The sequence below is a fragment of the Microsporum canis genome, genomic scaffold (assembly GCF_000151145.1).
Source record: "Microsporum canis CBS 113480 supercont1.6 genomic scaffold, whole genome shotgun sequence".
Classification (NCBI taxonomy): Eukaryota; Fungi; Ascomycota; class Eurotiomycetes; order Onygenales; family Arthrodermataceae; genus Microsporum; species Microsporum canis.
In genome coordinates this window covers 1,421,687-1,443,515 of record NW_003299164.1, presented here as the reverse complement: position 1 = coordinate 1,443,515, position 21,829 = coordinate 1,421,687, and the positions used below count along the sequence as shown (strand labels likewise).

At 47.5% G+C, this 21,829-nt stretch overlaps 12 protein-coding genes across 12 annotated transcripts; 6 read left to right on the top strand and 6 right to left on the bottom strand.

Annotated features, from left to right (window-relative positions):
• Positions 1–319: 319 nt before the first annotated feature.
• MCYG_06665 (methylcrotonoyl-CoA carboxylase beta chain) lies at positions 320–2,138 on the top strand (the record flags this gene model as incomplete). The annotated part of the gene is made up of 2 exons (XM_002844655.1): positions 320–1,770; positions 1,847–2,138. The coding sequence occupies 2 exons, from the start codon at positions 320–322 to the stop codon at positions 2,136–2,138; spliced, it is 1,743 nt and encodes a 580-aa protein (XP_002844701.1).
• Positions 2,139–3,019: 881 nt separating this feature from the next.
• MCYG_06664 (krev-1) lies at positions 3,020–4,354 on the bottom strand (the record flags this gene model as incomplete). Its single annotated transcript, XM_002844654.1, has 6 exons — positions 3,020–3,530; positions 3,660–3,688; positions 3,772–3,794; positions 4,007–4,033; positions 4,111–4,142; positions 4,332–4,354. The coding sequence occupies 6 exons, from the start codon at positions 4,352–4,354 to the stop codon at positions 3,020–3,022; spliced, it is 645 nt and encodes a 214-aa protein (XP_002844700.1).
• Positions 4,355–4,831: 477 nt separating this feature from the next.
• On the top strand, positions 4,832–5,420 carry MCYG_06663 (uncharacterized protein; the record flags this gene model as incomplete). The annotated part of the gene is made up of 2 exons (XM_002844653.1): positions 4,832–5,207; positions 5,380–5,420. The coding sequence occupies 2 exons, from the start codon at positions 4,832–4,834 to the stop codon at positions 5,418–5,420; spliced, it is 417 nt and encodes a 138-aa protein (XP_002844699.1).
• Positions 5,421–6,035: 615 nt separating this feature from the next.
• On the bottom strand, positions 6,036–7,581 carry MCYG_06662 (sterol esterase TGL1; the record flags this gene model as incomplete). Its single annotated transcript, XM_002844652.1, has 3 exons — positions 6,036–7,342; positions 7,406–7,485; positions 7,547–7,581. 3 exons carry the CDS (start codon positions 7,579–7,581, stop codon positions 6,036–6,038), a joined length of 1,422 nt encoding a protein of 473 aa, XP_002844698.1.
• Positions 7,582–7,939: 358 nt separating this feature from the next.
• On the top strand, positions 7,940–8,507 carry MCYG_06661 (conserved hypothetical protein; the record flags this gene model as incomplete). Its single annotated transcript, XM_002844651.1, has 3 exons — positions 7,940–7,964; positions 8,091–8,232; positions 8,303–8,507. The coding sequence occupies 3 exons, from the start codon at positions 7,940–7,942 to the stop codon at positions 8,505–8,507; spliced, it is 372 nt and encodes a 123-aa protein (XP_002844697.1).
• Positions 8,508–8,934: 427 nt separating this feature from the next.
• Positions 8,935–10,535, bottom strand: MCYG_06660 (dolichyl-diphosphooligosaccharide-protein glycosyltransferase subunit; the record flags this gene model as incomplete). The annotated part of the gene is made up of 4 exons (XM_002844650.1): positions 8,935–9,360; positions 9,415–10,127; positions 10,196–10,306; positions 10,391–10,535. 4 exons carry the CDS (start codon positions 10,533–10,535, stop codon positions 8,935–8,937), a joined length of 1,395 nt encoding a protein of 464 aa, XP_002844696.1.
• A 481-nt stretch (positions 10,536–11,016) lies between these two features.
• MCYG_06659 (NADH-ubiquinone oxidoreductase 9.5 kDa subunit) lies at positions 11,017–11,329 on the top strand (the record flags this gene model as incomplete). The annotated part of the gene is made up of 2 exons (XM_002844649.1): positions 11,017–11,200; positions 11,283–11,329. The coding sequence occupies 2 exons, from the start codon at positions 11,017–11,019 to the stop codon at positions 11,327–11,329; spliced, it is 231 nt and encodes a 76-aa protein (XP_002844695.1).
• Positions 11,330–12,798: 1,469 nt separating this feature from the next.
• MCYG_06658 (RfeG) lies at positions 12,799–13,798 on the bottom strand (the record flags this gene model as incomplete). Its single annotated transcript, XM_002844648.1, has 3 exons — positions 12,799–13,419; positions 13,484–13,528; positions 13,640–13,798. The coding sequence occupies 3 exons, from the start codon at positions 13,796–13,798 to the stop codon at positions 12,799–12,801; spliced, it is 825 nt and encodes a 274-aa protein (XP_002844694.1).
• Positions 13,799–14,051: 253 nt separating this feature from the next.
• Positions 14,052–15,187, top strand: MCYG_06657 (uncharacterized protein; the record flags this gene model as incomplete). Its single annotated transcript, XM_002844647.1, has 5 exons — positions 14,052–14,084; positions 14,301–14,411; positions 14,538–14,610; positions 14,674–14,810; positions 15,044–15,187. 5 exons carry the CDS (start codon positions 14,052–14,054, stop codon positions 15,185–15,187), a joined length of 498 nt encoding a protein of 165 aa, XP_002844693.1.
• A 912-nt stretch (positions 15,188–16,099) lies between these two features.
• Positions 16,100–17,362, bottom strand: MCYG_06656 (conserved hypothetical protein; the record flags this gene model as incomplete). Its single annotated transcript, XM_002844646.1, has 5 exons — positions 16,100–16,467; positions 16,659–16,994; positions 17,074–17,123; positions 17,186–17,222; positions 17,299–17,362. 5 exons carry the CDS (start codon positions 17,360–17,362, stop codon positions 16,100–16,102), a joined length of 855 nt encoding a protein of 284 aa, XP_002844692.1.
• A 190-nt stretch (positions 17,363–17,552) lies between these two features.
• Positions 17,553–20,194, top strand: MCYG_06655 (conserved hypothetical protein; the record flags this gene model as incomplete). Its single annotated transcript, XM_002844645.1, has 3 exons — positions 17,553–17,571; positions 17,598–19,892; positions 19,920–20,194. The coding sequence occupies 3 exons, from the start codon at positions 17,553–17,555 to the stop codon at positions 20,192–20,194; spliced, it is 2,589 nt and encodes an 862-aa protein (XP_002844691.1).
• A 277-nt stretch (positions 20,195–20,471) lies between these two features.
• On the bottom strand, positions 20,472–21,006 carry MCYG_06654 (uncharacterized protein; the record flags this gene model as incomplete). Its single annotated transcript, XM_002844644.1, has 3 exons — positions 20,472–20,583; positions 20,647–20,740; positions 20,802–21,006. 3 exons carry the CDS (start codon positions 21,004–21,006, stop codon positions 20,472–20,474), a joined length of 411 nt encoding a protein of 136 aa, XP_002844690.1.
• Between the last annotated feature and the right edge of the window lie 823 nt (positions 21,007–21,829).

Genomic DNA, 21,829 nt, shown 5'->3' with positions numbered 1-21,829 from the left:
GCCTCTTTCGGTGCCTCGGCTGACTTTCCCTTTCGGCCCTGCGGGCGCGGCTTGCGGCGGCAATACTGCCCGGTAACGCCAATACGCGTGGGGCTCTTTCGGCAAACTTCCCAGCTTTATTTTTCCGGCGTCAAAACGTCCTGAAGAGGAAATCTTTTTCGACGTCGCGATATCAGAGCAGAGAAATAACAGAGAGAAAGCGTGCAGGGAGGAATTGAGCACCAGAAAACAGTCGAGCATGATAGTAGGATAAGAACTTTGCTTCTATCTTATTTTTATCACGAATCGCGATTTCAGAGAGAGCAGTTGGAGCTTGATCATGGCTCTCCGCGCCCCCTCAGCAGGGCTTCTGCATAGCATGCGATGCGCTCTCAACCAGCAGCTCCCTCGACGAGCAGCTCTCACGCTGAGAGCAGGATCTAGCTATCATGTTAGGGGCGTTGCCAGCTTCACGCACGCTCACCAGGCGTCTGCCATCTCCGTGCTGCCCACCACCGTCGATACCTCGTCCGCAGACTTCCAGGAGAACGCCAAACAGATGGAAGAAGTCCTCAAGAAGATGAACGACCTGCACGCCAAAATCGCCCAGGGAGGCTCTCAGAAGGCTCGTGATAAGCATATTGCGCGTGGGAAAATGTTGCCCCGAGACAGAGTGACCGCTCTTATCGATCCGGGCACCTCGTTCCTCGAGCTCTCTCCGCTGGCAGGCCATGAAGTCTACCCGGGCGACGATGTGCCCTCCGGCGGTATCATTACCGGAATCGGCATGGTCGAGGGTGTCAACTGCATGATCGTTGCCAACGACAGCACCGTCAAGGGCGGTACCTACTACCCCATCACCGTCAAGAAGCATCTCCGTGCCCAGGCCATTGCTCAGGAAAACAAGCTACCCTGCATCTACCTCGTCGACTCTGGCGGTGCCAATCTGCCCCATCAGGCCGACGTCTTCCCGGACAAGGAGCATTTCGGTCGTATCTTCTTCAACCAGGCCCGTATGAGCTCGCTCGGCATTCCTCAGATCTCTGTGGTTATGGGCCCATGCACGGCCGGAGGTGCCTACGTTCCCGCCATGTGTGACGAGTCCATCATCGTCGAGAACCAGGGAACCATTTTCCTTGCCGGCCCGCCGCTGGTCAAAGCGGCTACTGGTGAAATCGTCTCCGCCGAAGACCTTGGTGGTGGTAAACTGCACTCCACCATCTCCGGTGTGACCGACTACCTGGCCGTCGACGACGCCCATGCCCTGACCTTGGCCCGCAGGTCGATATCGAATCTCAATTGGCCCAAGACCACTTCGCCGTTGACACCCACATCAGCTTCTACCGAACCCATCAAGGAACCCCTGTACCCAACCTCCGAACTCGCCGGGATAATAGGCACCAATCTCCGTCGCCAGGTTGATGCACACGAAATTATCGCCCGCATCGTCGACGGCTCTGAATTCTCCGAATTTAAACGCGACTACGGCACCACCCTCGTGACTGGCTTTGCACGCATTTACGGCACCCAGGTCGGAATCGTCGCCAATAACGGAATCCTCTTCTCCGAATCGTCGCTCAAGGGCGCACATTTCATTGAGCTCTGCACCCAGCGAAACATCCCCTTGCTCTTCCTGCAGAATATCTCCGGTTTCATGGTCGGAGCTGATGCTGAAAAGGGCGGTATTGCAAAGAACGGTGCTAAGCTGGTTACCGCCGTTGCCTGTGCGGATGTTCCCAAGTTCACTGTCGTATATGGCGCTAGTGCCGGCGCAGGTAATTACGGAATGTGGTATGTTCAAACAGACATTATATCCGTTAATTGATATTACCTTGAGCAGATGCTAACTATTATACTTTTATTGCAGTGGCCGTGCCTACTCGCCTCGCTTCCTATTCATGTGGCCCAACGCAAAGATTGGCGTCATGGGCTCTGAACAGCTAACCAATGTCATGGCCGCTGTTGGCAAGAGTGTTGACCCTTCGCTACGTGACCGTATCGACGCCGAGAGCGAGGCTGTCTTCTCGTCCGCGCGTCTCTGGGATGACGGTGTTATCCCCCCGGCCGATACGAGAAAGGTGTTGGGACTCTGTCTAGCTGCCTCCGTCGGCGGACGTTCCGAGGATGCAAAGACCAAGTTTGGTGTTTTCAGAATGTAGATTGAGCCATTCACCTTGTTTTCCTTCCGTGTCCTCCCCCTTTGCTTTTTATTATATATATTCAACGTTTCTTTTTCTTTTGAAGGTGGGATCCTTAGGCAGAAAATAGAATCATGTACAATTACAGTGCTCAGTGTACGGTTTTGAGGTTGAAGTCTGCTCCATTTACACGACCCAGCATGATAAATCTATTCCATAGATATAGATAAAAAAACAGTATGAAAACAAAAAAAAAATAAAAATAAAAAAATAAAAAAAATGAAAGATAATGTAACGACTTCGGGATATCAAACCAGACGATGTTAATAAAAGACAGGATATATAAAGAAATATAAAGAAACCAAGCCAAAGGGGCAGGAAAGTGAATATATATACACAGGATAAAAAGATCCCCATACTTTTTTTTTGCCTGTGATGGCTCGTTGGAATGTTTTGCTGGAGTCATGATGATATCGTAATGAAGTCTGCTCTTGCGCGCTCTCTCTTCCTTCTTTTTCGTCTTTCATCTGACAAGGAAAGGGGGAAACTGGGGGGGGATATCCAAGAACAGGAAAATATAACAAAGGGGAAACTTTTCAGGAAGTTGGCGGTAATTTTTTTATAGAAACAGTAATATGTATATCACGAAATGAACGGTGTAGTGGATGGAGGATCGACCCAGTAAGACAAAGGTAGAAGATGTAAAAATCTTAAGAGACGTAAAATAGTAAGTAGTAGGTGATATCCAAAAAAATGGCGAAAAGAATAATCAAAATAGCAAACCAGTGATGCGGAAGGGGTATATTAAGGCGGACAACAACAAAACAAAGGACGAATCACTTGCAGGACATAGGTGAGGACAGCAGGAGGGCAAGCGAAAGGATGGGAGAACAAACGGACGGTCAAAGAATCACACAATCGGTCTTCATCTTTGTCCTTCTCCGGTTTCGTCGCTTGTCTGCTCCTCCGCCGGCCTCTTTCTTGCGACTGCCCCCATACTCTCGATCTCGATCTTTGTTGGATCGGATATCCTTCCTTATGATCTGTCGACATAGGTCGATAAACGCTTCGTCGACGTTCGCTCGTCTTCGCGCCGAGGTCTCGTAGTATGGCGCATTCCCCCACTGCTGGGATAGAGCGAAGGCGCGCGACCGCGAAACAGCGCGATCCTCTTCGAGATCTGACTTGTTACCGACGATGACGATGGGGACTTTTTCATCGTCTTTGATACGGATGATTTGTTCGCGGAGTTCTTGCAGTTCGTTGAGCGAGGACATGCTTGTTATGGAGAAAACGAGGAGGAAGCCTTCGCCTTGTTTCATGTAGAGTTCCCTAAAACGGATTGCCTTGTGAGTCGCTGTTGTAGAGCGTTGGGCTTGGCTTGAGGGGTGAGAGGGAGTTCGCTGCGTGTATCTGGTGTGTTTGAGGATAGTCAAGGATAAGGTTTCATGGAGATTGAATTACCTCATTGCGGCTATCAATCACTTTGTTAGTCTGGGGAGGATGTTCAATAGTGCCAGTTTTGTGCTGGACAAGACTCACTGAACTGTTCCGTTCCAGCTGTATCCAATCTATGGTCCATCAGTCAATATGATTGTTGTGTGTATAGGATCTCTGCACCGTTCGGGCCATGTTCGAAGAGAGGGATACGTACATTTCCAGAAGGCATGGTCGTCCCTATAAGCAGGATAATTAGCGGGCGTCCAGAAGAGATTGAGAGGCGGAAAGAGGACAGGTCAAGACTCACATCCACCGCAAGGACTTTTCTATATGAATCCTCGATAGTCGGATCATAACTCTCAATCCATATATTCTGTACAAACTGGGCTGGGGTGAACCGTCAGACAAGCGGTTTGGCGCAAAGAGTCGAGTGGCGTGAGTTTCCTTACCAGTCAAACAGCTCTTCCCAACTCCACCTGCAGTTAGAAACGATAAGTAAGCATTCCTCCAAGCAGTATTATCGAAGATAGAAGAAAGAAAAAAGAGTTCCTACCAGCTCCCAGCACAACGATGTGATATTCCCTCCTGGAATGCCGTAAATGAAAGTTAGCCTCGTTATTCGCTGGGAGTGTAGGGGAGGAGTGTTTGGTCGAAGAGTCAAGAGAAGCGCGCAGATACGGCACCGGCACAGACATCCTTAGGCCAGTAAAAGCAAGAAAAAGAAAAGAAAGGGCAACACAGGAGGCAAAAAAAAAAAAAAAAATAGGGCCATACCGTGGCTGACTCTTTGATGCCATCTGAAAGGGCAAGCTCGAATAGCTTTTATTAATAGGGGCTAGGAAAAAAAAGGGAGAGGAATTCTTGGAGAAGACGCGGCGTGGTGGATCGATGGATGCTACGTTAAGAGCCAGGGCAACCAGAGTAGCTTCGACCTTTGATGTGACAGGGAAGAGAAAAAAAAAAAGAGGGAAGAGTAGATAGAATATGATCTGACCCTTCTGTCCGAACGATGTCTTCTTATTCTTCCTCCCTGCAAGTGTCCTTTTTTCTCTTCCTGTCTGTCTGTCTTGTCACTCTGTCTTGTCGTCTGAGAGGGGGATATGGCCGCTGAAGCGTAGCACAGCCGCAGGTTCACAGGCAGCCCGCAGAAACCACAGGGAAGCGGAAGAAAAGATAGAAAAAGAAGAAGAAGAAGAAAAAGAAGAAAAGACCGCCGGGCTGGCCAGTTCAGACAGGTAATATCGGAGAGAGAAGAACCAGAGCTGCAACGGCAAATGGGAATCGACAAGCCCAATTTCCCTCCCCGAAACAACCGGACAGTTTGGCAGGTCGAGCGGGCAAGGGGGACCGAGATGCCCTGTTCAACAGGAAAAGAAAAGAAAAAAGTATCAACTGCTTTTTTTCTTTCCTCTCCCCCAGCTCAACGGCGAGCTAAGTCGACCGGAGCAGGGCGAACTGAGGTTGGTGGACTGCGTGCACTGCCAGGAATTATTATCATATATATCGACCATTCGCGTATGAGCTCGTCCAGGGTCCAAAAGGGGGGGACGAAAGGGAGGGTGAGGGAAGATGTTCGTCCGTCTGGCCTGGTCGAGGATCTTTTTTTGAGGAGCGCAGGATGGGGGATGTTTCAGCGGCAGGACAGCTTGGGTGAGTGCCTTGTCACGGCTTGTTATCCGTTTCTCGACTATCGTGTAGTATTCGTTCTGTCTCTCTCGCTCGTCTCGAAGAACTCCTTCGTCTTCTTCCTTGTGGGAGAAGAAAGAGATGGGAGGAAGAGAAGGCCAGAAAGGAGAGAGAAAAGACAAGCTAATTACCTAAGAAGGTTACCAGGCGGGAACTAAAGAAGAAGAAGAAGAATGAAGAAGAAGGACTACATCCTTTTTTTTTTCGATATGTTTTCTTTTCTTCCCCCAAATACATAGTAAGAAGAAGAGAGAGAATAAGAAACTATCAGGGTTGTCGAATTTACTGTAATATCAGGCATCGAACCAGTTCAGGCGTCTTCCAACACCCCGGCACCGGCTCCCTCCTCTACGCCGTATTGGTGGCCATCTACACGCTATACAAGCCCAGTAGAGAGATCACCACCGCTAATACATGGGGATCTAACGCTGGCCAACCGTCGTGCGGCGCACCCTTGATAGGCCCGGGGAATCCTCGTTCGACCGGGGAAGAGAAGAAAAGAAAAGAGGAGGTAGATATATAGTTCGTTACTTATATATGTACAAACGGCCGGGCCCATGCAGACCAGATTGAGACGGGATCAGAGATAATAATAGTCATGGCACTAAGACAGGTCGATATCAAACCCTTCTTTTTCGTCCTCTCTCCCCTCATCTTACTGGGTCGTCTGGTGCACGTTGTGAAATGAAGCCGTCTCCTTTCCGTGACTGACGGAAAGGAAGGGTGGCGCCATGTCCGGCCATCTCCTGATGATATATCGTATTAGCGCGCTGTACATACTATGTATATCCGTTAGTTACCATACTCCACAAAACAGGTATCGTCTGCGCCGTCAAACTGTTCGGTCAGCTTGGCCGGCGCCGTCCGTGTCCGGCTCCCCAGCGCCTTGAAAACATGCGGAAACACCAGCTGGTCCACGTCTCGAGCCCAGAGGAAGTCGAGGTGCTCGTAGTGCGCAATCTCCGTGGCTGTGGTGTGGCTGGGGAGTTCCTCCAGCATCACGTCAATGTCCACCAGGCTGTCTGACCCGCCATAGACTAGCACGATGGGTGTCTTGATGTTCTTCGTCGGGAACTTAGCCGGCTTGTAGAAGCGTGTCTTGGCCGCTATGCTGAGCATCGACCCGGCGTCGTCGTCGTACATCTGGAAGCTCTTGTTGCGGATGATCTGGAACCAGTGCACGACTGACTTGGTGCTGGTCGACGAGTACAGATGTACGTATGCCGCCAGCTTCTGCGCCGTGCTAATGTTCTTGCCGCTCCAGTTGAAGAGGAACGAGAGGGCCGCGTCGATGATGCGCACAAAGATGGGCGGGTAGAGGATGGCCTGCCACATGGCGGTGGAGCTGAGGATGCTTCGTCGGCCAAACGCAAGAAACATCACGTCCGGAGAAGCTTTCACCAACGCATCCACTACCCCGTTACTCAGTCCTGCGGGCGACATGGCCGGTGCCAGGGCAATGAATAAGTTGACCTGCTGGTTCAGCGTAGGATGGATGGACAGCGTTGCAAACGCCTGTGCCGTCCCCTGTGAAAATCCAATATACGACAACGACGGCTGCCCGGTGACCGAAAGGATATAGTCGATGCTATCCGGAATATCGTGAAACGCAAACTGGTCGATGGAGAAGTTCCAGAATGCGCTGTAAGCGGGGGACATCGTCGTCGACTTTTTGGAGTACTTGTTTCCCCGGTTATTTCCAAACCAGACGTCGTAGCCCAGCTCTACCAGCCGGAAGGGCAAACATCTGCTCTCTTCCGTCAAACACACCCACACCTCGCTGCTCATCAGCAGTCCGTGATGAAGGTATACGACCGGTTTCCGAGGCGTCTCATTGCCGATATCATTCCCACTGGCGTAGGTATGTGGCTCATCCTTCCGCCACGGAAGCCTATGGAGTCCTAGCAGGTATCCATCCCTCGTCTGGACTACATGCTCCTCAGTTTCGTAGCCAAAGATGGCACAGAGCTCGGTGAACTCTGACGCCTTTGCAATATCTGCAGATATACTCTCCTGCTTCCGACGCTTGGGCTGAGCAGCAGACATCACATGGAATAGCCGCTTTGACTGACGATAGCAGATATCTATGACTGGTTGAGCTGTAGACCGTTGTTAGCCTTGCAGCCTTGAAAATTATAGGGGGTCAATCCGAGCCAACTCACGAAGGCAGAGAGTGATAATATGAATGATCCCTTCCAGAAATACCAGCCCCAATGAGATAAAAAGAGCTATATACTCAGTCCTGTTCATTACCCCATCAGTATCTTCCTGTATGAGTATCACCCAGTCTTCTGCCAACTTACCATAATAGACGGCCAATAAATGGAACGCGTGCCATCGTGAGCCAAAAACTCCCCAACCACCCGGGGAAAAAAGAAAGACAGAAGAAGAGGGCCCCAACCTTTGGCCCTGGCAAGTCACCGTCTATATAATCCTTCTTCCCTCCTCTTCTTCCTCTTCTTCCTCTTCTGCTTCTCTTGATTTTTATATCTTTTAGTATCTTTTTCGCATGTGAAAACAAACTTTACGTCATCGAAAACACGAGATTTGGCTTAGTCATGTTTCACGTGATCCAACCTCTAGCCCAATCAGGATGCGCATAAAGTAAAAGCAGAAAAAAAGGAAGATATAAAAGATGTAGCTCAGCGGGCGTTGTAGAGCGCAGACAAGCCAAAGCAACCCTTCACAGTGCCGCAATGCCGAGTTCGTGTAAAGACCTGCGTACGTTGGACCCGATTCTGCTTGCTCGTGCCACGGTCATGAGCGTTTCGCTTGGCTGCACCATATGACAGATTGATCCATATGACACGAACCGTTACAGAGGACAAGTTGCTAACGAACGAACAGGCCAGGCGCTGGCGGAATGTCTGCAGGAATCAGACTGTATCATGGTCCAGCGGAATACACCTCAGGAATGTTTGCGTTCTCCCAACCTCGAGCAACTGCCCGTAAAGTGTCAGCAGCTGAAGAAGGGTCTTAGCGAGTGCAAGTACGCAGCTTTTCTCCCCCCCCCCCCCCCCCCCCTCTGATGTTCCTGAACCATGGCTAATCGAACGCAGGAGAGGAATGGTAGACATGCGCAAGCGATTTCGCGGCAACCAGCCCTTCCATCTTGCCAAGGAGACGGATAGTGCTACGGGCGAGGTAGTCGAGAAGAAGAAACCGGTTCCTCAACTGTACGCTGGACGACCGGCGTTCCAGGCCGTTCAGGAGATAAGTGGTGATGAGGTGCAGATGGACCCTGAGAAGACAAGGGGTTTGTAAAACGTCTATCCTGGACGGTTTATCTTGTGATTGTGGGTATTATAGATGCTCCTCGTGCAGGTGGGGTTTAGACTTGCATCTTTTCTCTGAAGCGTCGGGATATTATGAGCATGGCGTTTTTATTTATTTTCTATCATTATTTTTTGGGCATACTCTCGTCTCAAGAAATTGTACAATATGGATCGACCAGCGGCTGCTATAGATATGTTTATGTATTTCACGGTTCTAAGAAAAAGTCATATCGTCACTTTTCATGTATTATACATCAGATGAAACAGTAATTGGCTAGTCCGCTTGCCATGGATGAATGATAAAGGGAGCTGAAAGGTAAGTGTCAAATCGAAATTCGGTCGAAAGGAACACTCCAAATGCTGAATTTCTTTTGTTTACCCCATAAATAAGTCCATTCTTGTTTTTTTACCCTGTTCTATTGCTCTTTTTTCGTGAGGCTGCTTTTCATCGGCGGTGCAGAATACAACCAAACCATCACAAATGCGAGGAAACCCCCGATAACAGACCATAGACCGGCGATCCAAACCCATCCACCGCTAATCCGCCAGCTTCGTGGCCACTCATCATGTGCGAAATGTCGTACTGTAACTTCGTGCTTTTCCTCGATGTAGGTGAAGAAGGGCCGCTTGTAATTGACACGGAAGGAAAAGATGCCATGCTGGTCAGGGAGGGTGAAGGAGGTTCTGTAAATGGCAGCATGTTCCGTTCTGTCAACTGGTTGAAGGTTAAGACGGTGGAAGGGAGATAGCATGGTGAATTCTAGCTGAATTTCATCATTTTCTGGAGCCCAAAAGGGTATCCATTGATCATAGCTATACTCCGAAAGTTCGATTGTGAATGTCTAGCGTTACATGTTAGTACGGGATTGATAAGCCAAAGAGGGAATGATACGAACCACATCGTTTTTGATACGGTAAATTGATGGGTTAAGCTCCTGCGGTCCCGACTCTATGTTACTCTCTTCGTTCAGGTAGTGTTCCACCCGAGTCACTTTGATCACACCTGTCTCCTGGAAGGTCCAGGCAGTAAGTTGCTGGGCAAACTGTCTGTTGGAGGTCTCAACCTTCTCGCCCTTGGGCACCTTTACCTTGGCAGAAAACCACTCATCCTTTAGACTGTCGACTGATCCGAGGACAGTGATTCTCGCCGAGTTCCTTGCCTGCATAGCTGTGGCTAATGAGAGCTGCGAGCCTGTTGGGAGCTTTTGGTCAATTGATTGATCATCATCCCTCTTGTCATAGCTATATGCCGTTGCGGGAGCCCGGATAATAGGAGCCAGCAGAGGACTGTTGTTGCCTAGAGATTGCCCAGCAACATTTGGAAAAGCTAGAATGCCTTCTCCGTTGAAGAATGGTTTAGTGTCGGGGCGTAAGCTGCCGGGACGGGGCAGAAGGAGAACGTTATGTTTCTCTGCAGCAGATATGGTATCATAATTAAAGTGGTCCACCACAATTGGAGCTCTATCCGGCGAGAGATGTATGTCGAGTTCGAGAAGAAGGGAGCTGATACCACTGGACGTCGGAGCACCGCCAGAGAGGGCAATTAAAATGTTTCCGTCATCGTTGACAAAGTCCAGTAACGTTTTCGGCGTCAGAGCAGGCCCCAATCCTACATACAGCAAAGACATTCACATTAGCATTGTGACCGTACACTTGTCTATTTTCTGGTTGCCGCACCTTTGGATTTTGGTGGGAGGAGTATGAGATGGTCGTAAGCTCTTGATCCAAGATGGAAGAGAGAGAGCTTGATGTTCTTCGGCGACTCGAACGTAAGTTTATACCCTCGACCTAGGAACAACGCATGCATGTTTAGCCCAAACTGGCCTTCGATAGACGAGGCAGGGTTACATATTAATATGCAGAAAGACTAACTTTCCAAGTCTGCCCAGAAGGTCGAAAATAACTCCCTTTCAGAGTCGTCTTCCTGGATAACAAGAAGCCTATCTCCAGTACTGCTTAGGGCGTGTACCGCTGCGCTGTATATACTCAGGCATAGAAAGGTAAGCAGCCACTTCATCGTGGAGCTTGCGGATATATCAAGAGAACGGGCAAGAGGATGAGGGCAGACACAATTGATTGCTCTGAGGGTGGCGACAAAGACAGCTTTCAACAGAGACCTTTATGCGATGGTGGCATGAGTATCATCGCGATCCCCAGTCGTTTGCTGTAAAGAAGTTGTAATAGCTCGCCGGCGCATTCGATGTTTCGTCGTTGTAGAAAAGAGCAACGTGTAAGGTCGCGGCAAAGAGAGAAGCGCCAAGACGCTGAGCAAGCCAACCACAAACGACGAAAAGCAACTTCGAACTTCGAACCAAAATAGCCAGAAACAAAACAGCAAAGCAAGCAGAACCGCCTGTTGGAACGAGAGCGACGGGACAGTTCGATATCCGCTTGGTTCGACATTTGCCTCGAGGAGCCAGATATACCATCTCACGACTCAATTGGCACGTTGACAGCCCGCTTCACCGAATTCTTTCCACTCCAAAAACCAGGTCACCATGTCAAAGCCCTTTTTCTTCGCTCAACCATTCCGCTATATGCGATGGGCCTCATATGAGAAACCGGCTATCTTCTACTCGATTGTCATCGGCTCTCTCGGGCCTGTAGCACTCTTCGCGCTGCCCCCAATCAGACGATACTTCGGCGACGTTGACCCCGCGGAAATCCCTTTCTCATACCCAGGTATGTTCCCTATTCCTGCTTGGCTGTTTCTGCAACTTGGACAAGAAGCAAAATGCTGACCATAACACTTTTCTGCTGATAGTCCCCGCCGGACCAAGGAAGATACCTCAGGGCTACGATGATGAGTAAAACTGTCAAAATATTGATTTCTTCGGCGGCTTAGTTGCGAAATAACGACATTATTCCAGAATCCCAGTCATCTTTCTAGCCGATTCCTTTGGTGTTGCCGTTATAACTCATATCTCTCTCCATGCCATTACAAGACAAAAAGCTATGTTGAAGACCCCAGGGACGAGCCAACGGGATATCATTGAGTAGGACGGCAATGCAATTACGGAGAAAGAGAATAATGGCATAGCCACCTGAATAACCCACTCCTTTCCGGCTATTTTTCTTTTGACTTATCTTTTGTACATATATGTTATATTAGCGGCCATCCAGTTGGTTCTTCAGTTCAACTTCTCGCTAGTAAAGTATGTTCCCTACATGCTGGTTACTTGAGCTAATAAATGTAGGATAATGAAGGTAGTATAGGTTATGATAGGTAGAGTTGGTATTAACATACATCCTAAAAGTCTGGATAGCGAGACACAGTTACTAGTATATAAGAGTAAAGTGATGTAAATTTAATAGGCTATGCTAATCGGAAAAATCTGGTAAATCGAACGCCTCTGATGCAACTATCTAGTATAGGAGGTGTTATCATAGCTATGATCTTTTGTTTCTCTGCATAACGGCAGCGATATAAAGGCCAATGCTCCGGAATGTGATGTAAGCCATCATTGAAAAGAAGACCAGAAGGGCTAATCAGTAATGCTATCAAGGGTATGTATATAAGAGGTGGATCGGGCGTGCGTAAGAATATGACGAGAAGGTCCAATTATTAAAGAGTATGACCACACAATATCGAACAGACAAACAACAGCATGTAAGACGGTAGAGGAAATGCACGAATATATCGAAAAAGCCCTAATGTACCCATCGAAAATGGGCCCAACTGTACACTTAATCAATGGCACGGAATTTCGAGGAGATGTGAGGCCGGGAATGATAAAATTTGTAGGAATAAAGAGAAACACGATGGTAGAAAAGATTCAAAACAGCCAGCCCAGTTTTAATAGTTGTGTCCTTGATATCAAATGGAGAGGGGGAAAAAAAGGGAATAGATTTTAAAGAGAAACGTGACCCAGGGATAAAAACCTAAAGTGGCAGGCAAGAGTTGGGCTCCAGGGGATATTGAAGCCTCAACGGGCTCGTATGGTGATATATAAAACAGTTGATTTCGAATGAAATCGTTCAAGTGTCCAACTCAGCGCAACAATCCAGTGGAAGTGGGCTCCAAGGTAGAAGTGCTCCAATATCATCATTAGTCATTCATTCATTCATATGTAGCCCGGATTAAACAAAGCATGTCCCATATGTAGCCACTGTAGCCGGCTGAGTGGAAATGGGATCGACTACACAGATTATCCACATAACAAGAAGATTGCCCAGCGATGTGATGTAGGATAAAGAGGGTAGCTAAGAGGGTTGGTTTAACACAGGCTTGAAAAGATACATGTCCTAGAAGGAAAGAATAAGACGTCGGTGCTATGCATCTAGTGGCGAGGGGCTGGATTCCTTGGGTGTCCCCGGTCAGGCTGACGGTCCGGGTAAGATTCCACGGGATATCCTGTCTCCATTATTCTAGGGTCTGGTCCACTCGATGGGGGGTATGGAGATGTAGACTGGCCAACAGGGGAATAATCACGGTCATTTTCATATCCTTGTCCAGAGTAGCGAGGCTGTGACATTCCTCCGGGGTAGGCATAGGCGCCCTGGCTGTGGATATATGACTGCTCAGTGGTTGTTACAGGTGGAGTTGATTGATTTGAATAGGGGGCTCCGCCACTGGGGGCATAACCACTGTCTGGTGTATACCCAGGCTGGTTACCATAGTCTTGATAGCTTGACGGAGATTGGTGAGCAGGGTATGATTGGGAAGGTGGATAAGTAGAGTATGATGGCTGTTGTGACTGCTGTGGACGGGAGGATGGATATGGTCCTGGGGGCCGAGTCTGACGAACGGAAGAGGAGTCATAATTTGCTGGTAATCTGTTAGGCGCTGGTGGGGTATTAAAATTATCATAGTAAGTACCTCTAGGCTGACCACCTTCTTGTCTGCGGAGGACCTCGACATCCCAACGCCTTGAATCTGCTTTCAGATCCGCAATCATTTCCTATTCCACAATATGGAGTTAGAATGATATAGATAATAATATACAAGAGATGTTGATCACCTACGGTTGTCAAATTTCGGTAAGCACGAATGAAATATCCTGGGCGTCCCTGTTTATCAGTGTCAGTAATTTCAGTCCAGGCCCCCAGATGGATAAGTTTACGAGGTAAAAAAGGATATCTTGAAAGAGAAGATAAAAAGGGAAAAAGAGAGAGGCCGACCTGGTGAGTCCCAGGCCTCACGAGGGCATCCCGTCCAAGGTAGCGGCAAATATCTGCTTGGATAACCTCACGGCTGATACCATCTTGATCGATAAAATATTCATTGAGTCGCGTCTGAGGCTCCGGGTCATCATATCTTAGGGGTTGTCGCTGCGCCATTTTATATCCAAGGCACAAAAGAAAGAGAAAGAAAGAAAAAAAGTAACTAGGTCCTGGTTTTCACTGCTGGAGGGAGAGAAGTGGTCCAAGTCCTGGTGGCCTGATGTACAGAGAAGATCCAAGTTTATGTCTCCAGGAGATCTGAAGTGGGTCGAAGATGTGGTAACGGGAAGAGAGGTATATGATTCCCGATATCTTTACAAAGGGGATCCCAGGTGAGAACAAGAGAGAAATAGAAGTATTGAGAAGGAAAATGAAACCCTCTTGGAAGAGAAAGAAGTTAAGAGTAAAAAAAGAGGTCAAGTGCCACACAGGGAAAAATCCTCGTAGGCTAATAATGTATATATATATGTCCTTTGGGTTTGGTGGGCTCACAGGCAGAGAGATATCTTGAGCACAATCTTTGACTTGACAGTGGAGATGTCTGTTTTTTTTTGGGTTATTTTTTGGGTTATTTTAGTTGTGTCTTCCCTAAAAGAGAGATGCGTTAAACCGGACGCAGGGGAGGGATTCCTTGGGTACGGGTCCAAATGGCGGATGTAACAGTCTTTTGGGGTCCAAATATAATATACCCACAACAATACCGGAAGCCGTGCAACTGCTCCTCAATAAGGTATGATAATGTTGTAGTATTGGTAGTAGCAATGGTCTATGGCTGAAACAGAGTATTCCAAGAAGAGTATGGCAGGGGGAATCCGACGGGTAGTCTGCTGGTCCACTGATGGAATGACCGTAGTAGGAGGGTGAGAAACTGGTTGAAGTGGCCCTTTGCGGGTGGAAAGACTACTTGCGATGCAGCAAAGACGCAGCAGGTGAGGGCGAACAGCGAGAGAGCGTCGTAAAAGGAGTAGAACTTGAAGGTTGAAGAGGAACAGAGGCAGAGGAAGAAGAGAGAGAGAAAAGAACAGAAGAAGAGGAAGAGAAAGAAGCAAGAAAGGGAAGAAGAAAAAAGCGCCAGGAGGGGCAAACAGTGGGTCGGCCAGCTGGAACGGTGATTGGTTTACTGTATTGGGTATGTTTGCTTTGGGCCGGACAAGGCAAAAAAAAAAGGGAACAGCCTAAAGCGAGAGAGAAAAGAGACGGAAGAGGAAGACAAAGACGAGGAGGTAGAAGACGACGACGATGATGGCGAAGATAGATGGCAGACGAGGTAGAGAGCCGTGAGACGGATATTTGGTGAGTAACTGAAGGCTGGGAAAAATAGTACAGTTCAACTAATTCTGCACGTTAACTAATTCCTTGTAGGGGACAACTTCGATCAGTCGACGAGGATTGTACGTGATATCCTTCAAATATCAACAAATGGAGAGCCTGTCTGGCCCCCTTAGCCTGCTTGAATTTTTCAGTGTTGACAGCGTCCTACATGGGCTGCAGGACGATTGGGTGTGAGTTGCCGCTGCTTGTTAGGCACTCATGCAGCTTCTCCTTGGGCACTCACCCAACCCTCCACCTCCACCACTGCACATACTATGTACACACACTAGGGTCGCCCATCCTCGCTCAACTCTGAGGATCCTTTCTCCCTGGCTCCCTGCATCCAGCAGAATCTCCCTCTCAGCCGCTTCGTACGGCCCTGTCATACATAAAACCTCCCCCAGATACGACTCTATTAACTATATATGATTGTTAACCGCCAATAGCGAGATTAGGTAAGGTTTCTCGTCCTTCTCTCTACTCTGGCCAGCCAGTGTAGTCTGCCCTTTGACTCCGGGGTAGGGATCATGCTACCACTCTACTGGATTCCCGGCCTTTTTTTTTTTTTTTTTTTGCGAGAAGAAAAAATTAAATAACCAAATGCACGCTGCCTTCTTCATATAGTATGTATGGACCACCAAATTCTTGCTCCCTTTCTGACATGAGGCTACCATTCCCTGGGAGCTGTGAGCTTCCATTAACGGATGAAGTTTATGCGATGTACGGAGTCCTCCGTAATCACCGCGTGGCTGGTTTGGGGTTATTAGTCCAGTTCAAAAGATGTCAGACCGCCGCTGATAGCTGGTAATTCCTTTTTTGAACTGCGAACGAGCCATCAGATTCGATGGTAAAACGTCGGATCGGGTTCCTCCGACTGGTCAGATCTGCATGGAAGACCGCTCCTGGTCATTTGGCTGGTTTTGATCATACAGCAGGGTTTCGTGACGGAATTATTATACAAGGGAATGGCGGTAGTAGTTGATTCACGTGCCACAATGGTATGTCGAAAAATATGTACTATATGTGTAAGTCAAAAAAAGGGTCCATTTATAACTAACCTCAACTAACATTATATATACTGGATTGAGTACGTACTCCATACAGCTCTCACAGTTTTGTTTGCGTGTTAGCTGCTGAGACGACTCTGAAATTAATCCGCGGAAAGTGGACGCGGATGTCAAAAAGGGTATCTGCCGTCTTTCGCTCCAGCACGATCTCCTTCGAATCCAAGGTGATAAGCGTGCCAGCATCTTTATGGGTTGATCCTGAGTCGGTGGGCCAAACCATGACTTCTTCGCCCTTTTTGTAGCCCAAGTGGATCCGAATCGTCAAATTCGCCTTCGTTCTCCGCAAATGACTGATACTAGAGTCCATCAAGCACATCGTTGCCAGAGACAAGCATCTCCCCCATTTTTGCCTCTGCGTTGGACAGAGCTTGTCTGAATCGGGTCCTCCAAGCAAAGACTTTAGGATGACTGGTGTCAGAGATGATGCTACCATCCAAGGAACCCATGTCAAAAACCCAATTTAGAGGCCAAATGGCTAGAAGAAAAATGACGCAAGGGATGTCAGTCTTCCAATCGTATCAAAGCTTAACCCCAGGCTGCCAGTAGACTTGTTCGAGACAAGTGATACTCGAGGCATTGGAAGGTAATAGAAAACATACCATGTATGTCTGCAAGGGTTGGCTTCTCTGTCTTGCGGAGCCATTCCCTTCCATCCGCCAGTAACGTTGATTCTAAAAAGCCGAAAGCCCGCTTTACTTGAACAAGTGCCTCGCCTCGAAGGCTGGGCATATCCTCAACCTTCCATGACAGCCCGGTAAAAAAGGAAGCTCTGTCCTTTAAAAACGCCGGATCCCTGAGGGTCGGAAGGCCGAGCGGCATCAGGAGAACAGCGTTAAGGAATAGCCCGCCATCCGTTGACCATGATTCAAGCAGATTTTCCAGAGCCTTTCCATCACCGTCTATGTCGGTGGCCCCAAGCTTCCGGCTGGAAACAGCTCTTCAAGTTTCTTAAGAATCAATCGAGTGTCACAGTATACATCCTTTCCGATACTCAGGACGGGTATTCGTCGGTACTGGACGCCGAGAGCAGCCAGGTCCGGCCGTGGCATAATTGGTGGCTGCATCTGAGGTTGCTGTCAGCATGCATGCACCTAGCCCCGTGATTAAAGAAGACACGATATCATACACATTGTTTGTACCGAATTCCGCGAAGAGCCAAATACCTTGAAACGGGGTTAATCGAATAGTTCTCTTTCCGTGATCATAATGTTTATTGTAAGCCTTTGATTATCTACTCACCATGCAACCCTGGCATACGGCAAGAATGAATAGTGAATAGGACCGGGGTTAATTCCGGGGCCATAGTAAGCTACCTTAAGCAGTGATTAATGATACAGAGTGTATATATTCTCTGCTTTGACCTGGTTTTAACTGCCAGGGCCTCTTTTGCCTCCTTTATACTCATCATAGTGGGAACTTCGTAGAGCGTATCTTTAGGTGTCTCTGGGGCGTGTCTGGATGCCGAGGTGTTAACGGAATAAAATTAATCCTAGATGTGCTTATATAAGAATGGCGCCTATTCTATCACGTGATATAAGACATCAAGGATCTATCCGCGCCCCGCAAGCCAGACCACGTAACGGAAACTCTCGCTCATACCTTATATACATTATCGACATTCAGTAAACGATCAAATCACTTTATATCACATTGCTTCGCCAATGGCTCATCTGTTTACCTCACAATGCTACCAAACTACTTGACGAGTAGTTACTTACAGTACAAAGAGGATACAAATGCAGTGGCATCATGGCTCGCAAAAACTGCCAAAAAATGTGGATACGAAATGGACCTCCAAAAAGACAAGACGGGTCAACAGAAAAAAAAAGGTAGGCAAAAGGGGAAAGCAAGGAAAACTGCCCGTAAGGCCAAACCTCCTCCGGTTGATTCATCCACTACAAAATCAACATCGGCCAAGCTGCGCACGCATATCATTGCTGTTCGTGACTTCGTCCCTCTTGCTCAATGGATTGTAGACTGCGAAACACTCAGGGTTCGCGTCCCGTCCACATTTTCCGTAGCGATCGAGCGAGCTATATCGGCACGGCAAGCTCATCAGGGTATTCTGGGAGGAAGTGGGGGAATCAAGGACGACGGACATACTCATTTTATCAGTATCCTCGAGCGCGTTCAAACTATTCTACAACCTCTGTTTTTAGAGGAAGGCAAGGATGGCCTGGCCAACAGGTTTGAGAGGCTCGATATTCAAGAGCCGTCAGATAAATTTGTTCAAACCGCAGATATCAAGACACCAGAGACACCAGAACCTGAACCAGACTCAGATACCCAATATGAAGCAGAACAAGTACAAGATATGGATGAGATGTATAGTGCATTCCGCCTTCTTATCCAGGATTATCATTCCTTCCGCGTGGCAATAAACGAAACATGGGTGGGCTACCAGCAAGGCGTCTTCGATCTTGTTTCTGCGTCTATAATGACAAATACAGCCCTTGAATTTGCCCGTCGGCTGGAGAAAGACGCAGAACCCCTGTTTGAGAAATTTGGCGGATCGGAGCAGATCTTAGTGGCGGCATTTTTAGCACAATGTAAACGTATGGGAGAAGAAGAAAGCTATAGGGAGCAATCTGGAGATGAGTTTAACTTCAACGTTTGGGAGGCTGCATCAGAGATCTTTTTCCCGACCTACATGCTTCTCGAAGCATTCGTTCCCATGGTGAGCAAGTATAATATGCCAATCTACAAACCCGGCTACTTTGGTGTTTACGATCCCGCCAGCGACCGGACAAAAAAAACACCAAGGGAAAAATTCAAAGAAGACAAAGTAATTCTTACAGAACATTTTACCGAGTTTGCATTGCTCGCTATTTGCGTGCCCGACCTCGACGCTGAAGATGAACTTACGCGCAGCTTCAAGGAAGCATTCGAAACCCACAAAATTACACTCTCTCTTGTGTTTGCTACCCAGGTGTACCTTGATATTCACCATGTCTTGCGTGAAGGGGTAAAACGTGGCCTTTCTGATTTAATGACTACCGCTGGGATGATTGACGAGTCAATAAATGACAACTTTCAGTATCATAAATCACTCCATATCGCCGGGTGGCCTCGATCCAATGATGCTATTCTGAAAAACATCCAGCAACATATATTCCAATATACCAAAAAGGACATGGTAGGAGAGGCGAGAAAGCGTCTACATCATCCTCCTAGCAAGCCTTACAGATTGCTCTCCTCCCATCCTCTGTTATGTGGGCTGCTTGTTTATAGCCTAAAGGTTACATTCCAAGACGTCAGTCTAGCGTTCGCAGATGCCTGGGGCTCCGTCTTGTATACCTTTCATTTATACAATGCTGTGAAACAAGAGAAATTACTTGGGAAAAATTGGACGGATATGGACGTAATAATGGGTATACAAGGCAAGATTTTTGTTGGAAATCCACCGAAAACCCCGGAGGATTACCTGAAACAATTCGCTCTCAGCATGGGTTGGTCAGCAACAGCATTCGCCAAAGACAGACATCACGGTACTTTGCGGGCTTCATCTCGTGGTCCCAGGTGTCTTAAGGAGCTTGCACCAGTTGCACAGATGTTCAAGGCGAGATTTTGTGAAGGCTCTGGCCAGACCGACTGGATGTCAGTGGATATAGAGCAGATAGTATCCAAGTCTAACTGGAAGGAGGAGCCTCCCTCTGGAGACCTTTGTATATATTCCATGTCTCAAAAAGAGGATAAGGAACAAAAGCGAACAACGTCAGCACGGTTAGATGTAATCGATCTATTGAAACGTCTCCGAAATGCTCTACAAGCTGAATCACTGGAACTCAGTCTACCATATCTTGAATTTCATCGAATATGCTGGTCGATTCTTCGCAAGATTAATGAATAGTGTAAACCAGCTCTTCAAGAAATGTTCGGTGTCGGTTATTTGGAGAGGGAAAATCAGCTGCCTTTTGTTGTGGGTTATATATTCATGGCTGCAACAAACACGAAAAAATTGAGTGGCCTGTTAGGGGTTCGAAAGTCGGATGAGGTTACTAGCAAGTTGTTGCTTGCAGCTGCTACCGTCATAGACGAGTGTATAGGAATCGTTGGGAGACTGTGCTGCGACATACTAGAACAAGAAAATATTCACGTTGCGGATGAGAGCAGCGACGAAGATGAAGATGAATGAGGGTTGGGCATGAAGGGGCCTATGAGCTAGCATGTCACCGGTGATACCAAAAGGTGGTAGAAAGTACTAGAGAAAAAGTACTAGGATTATTTAGCAATTATCTTGTTCCCCTTGTAGCTTAGGTTTCGGAGCTTCACTTTTATAGTTATATACCTTAAGGGTTATCCTAATATATGTCTATGTTTTTATTTTCGGTTCGTATATATAGACCAAGATGTTGACTGCTATTATTTGGTCTGAATCCGTTAATAGCAGTGCGGTATACAACTTCTTCATCTCACTCAGCAGCGCAGTTGTAACTCCGAGCCTTAGCCCTCCAATTAACCTTGCGCAGGTCATCGTAGCCAGGATAATGGATCTGAAGCTCCGATCCCTGACAGCCCGATTGCCTAGTTGTATATAATATATCAGAGGGTGACGAGCCTACTTTGCACTGATGAAGCATGACTTACGCGTATAATGTACACCAGCTTCCCCGATCAGAGCCAGCGGCATTGACTCCATTGACTCCGCCATTGCCGGGAGGGAATTGGTCGGTTATTGTAACTATTGAATGAGTGAGCTAACAGGTTATACATTGAGGAGATGAAAGAACGTATCAACATACTGCAATTTCCGAAAGCGGTTGTGTAGTACTCGCAATGGCCGACGAAACCAGCTCCGGAGCATAGATATAAACCGCCATGAGACCCCTCTGGAAAAATGCGTGGATCTCCGTTGTCTGGTTTATTTATTACCTTTTGGTCGTAGGGTGCAGCGTAGGTAGGGATGGAAAGGGACAGCAACGCAGCAACACCAAAAAGGAGGCCCATTTTTGAAGTAAACCGTGATAGAATAAGTAAATGGTATATGAAAATTCAATCTCAAAATTGATCAGATGAATTGGTCTTCTGACATTCGAATGCCGGGGAAATGAAGAGCCTTTTATGTCTCATCGTTGATAGTGGCCCTTTCATCTTTCGGCCTATTCAGCCGTCATCTTCAGCTCTCGACAAGCTGAATACCTCTGCACCAGGGCGATTGGGATATCTTCCAGCCGTTTTACCGAACATTCCACTTAATCATTGTTACCTGAGTAATTCTTTAAAACTCTTTTCATGCAATCTTGCCCACTAGGGTAGGGGGAATGGTGCAGTTATCGCTAAGCTGCCTCTCCAGCCGTGCCAGCTGAAGTCCAAAGTCTTGTCGAATGCAATATAGCATGCATTATCGCATAGGTATAGATGTTAGTCGCTTAGATTCCTACATGCATATGTAGCTACACCCCAGTCAAGTCCACGCCAACTTTCATTGAGAGAAAGGAAGATGCGAACAACAGCTCTAAATCAATTTAACTCGTAAGTGTGCTATTTCATGGAGCTCAATAATCTCAGCACTCCGAAAATCGCCTTCTTAGGGTAGTCAAGGTGTGAATATATATAGCAGAGTAGTTGAGAAAATATTTTCGCCACCAAGATGGAATGCATATAACCTTTATATTAGCCATAAGCTAGTTAATTACCCCTGTCCAAGGGCAGCACAGGCGGGCTCCGATAATGTCTACAAAGAGCTGAAGTAAACATTGGTAAAATGGGAGCAAAAAGGTTGAGAACCAATAAAAGTCGTACGATATAGGAGTTAACAGTTGCAAGGGAA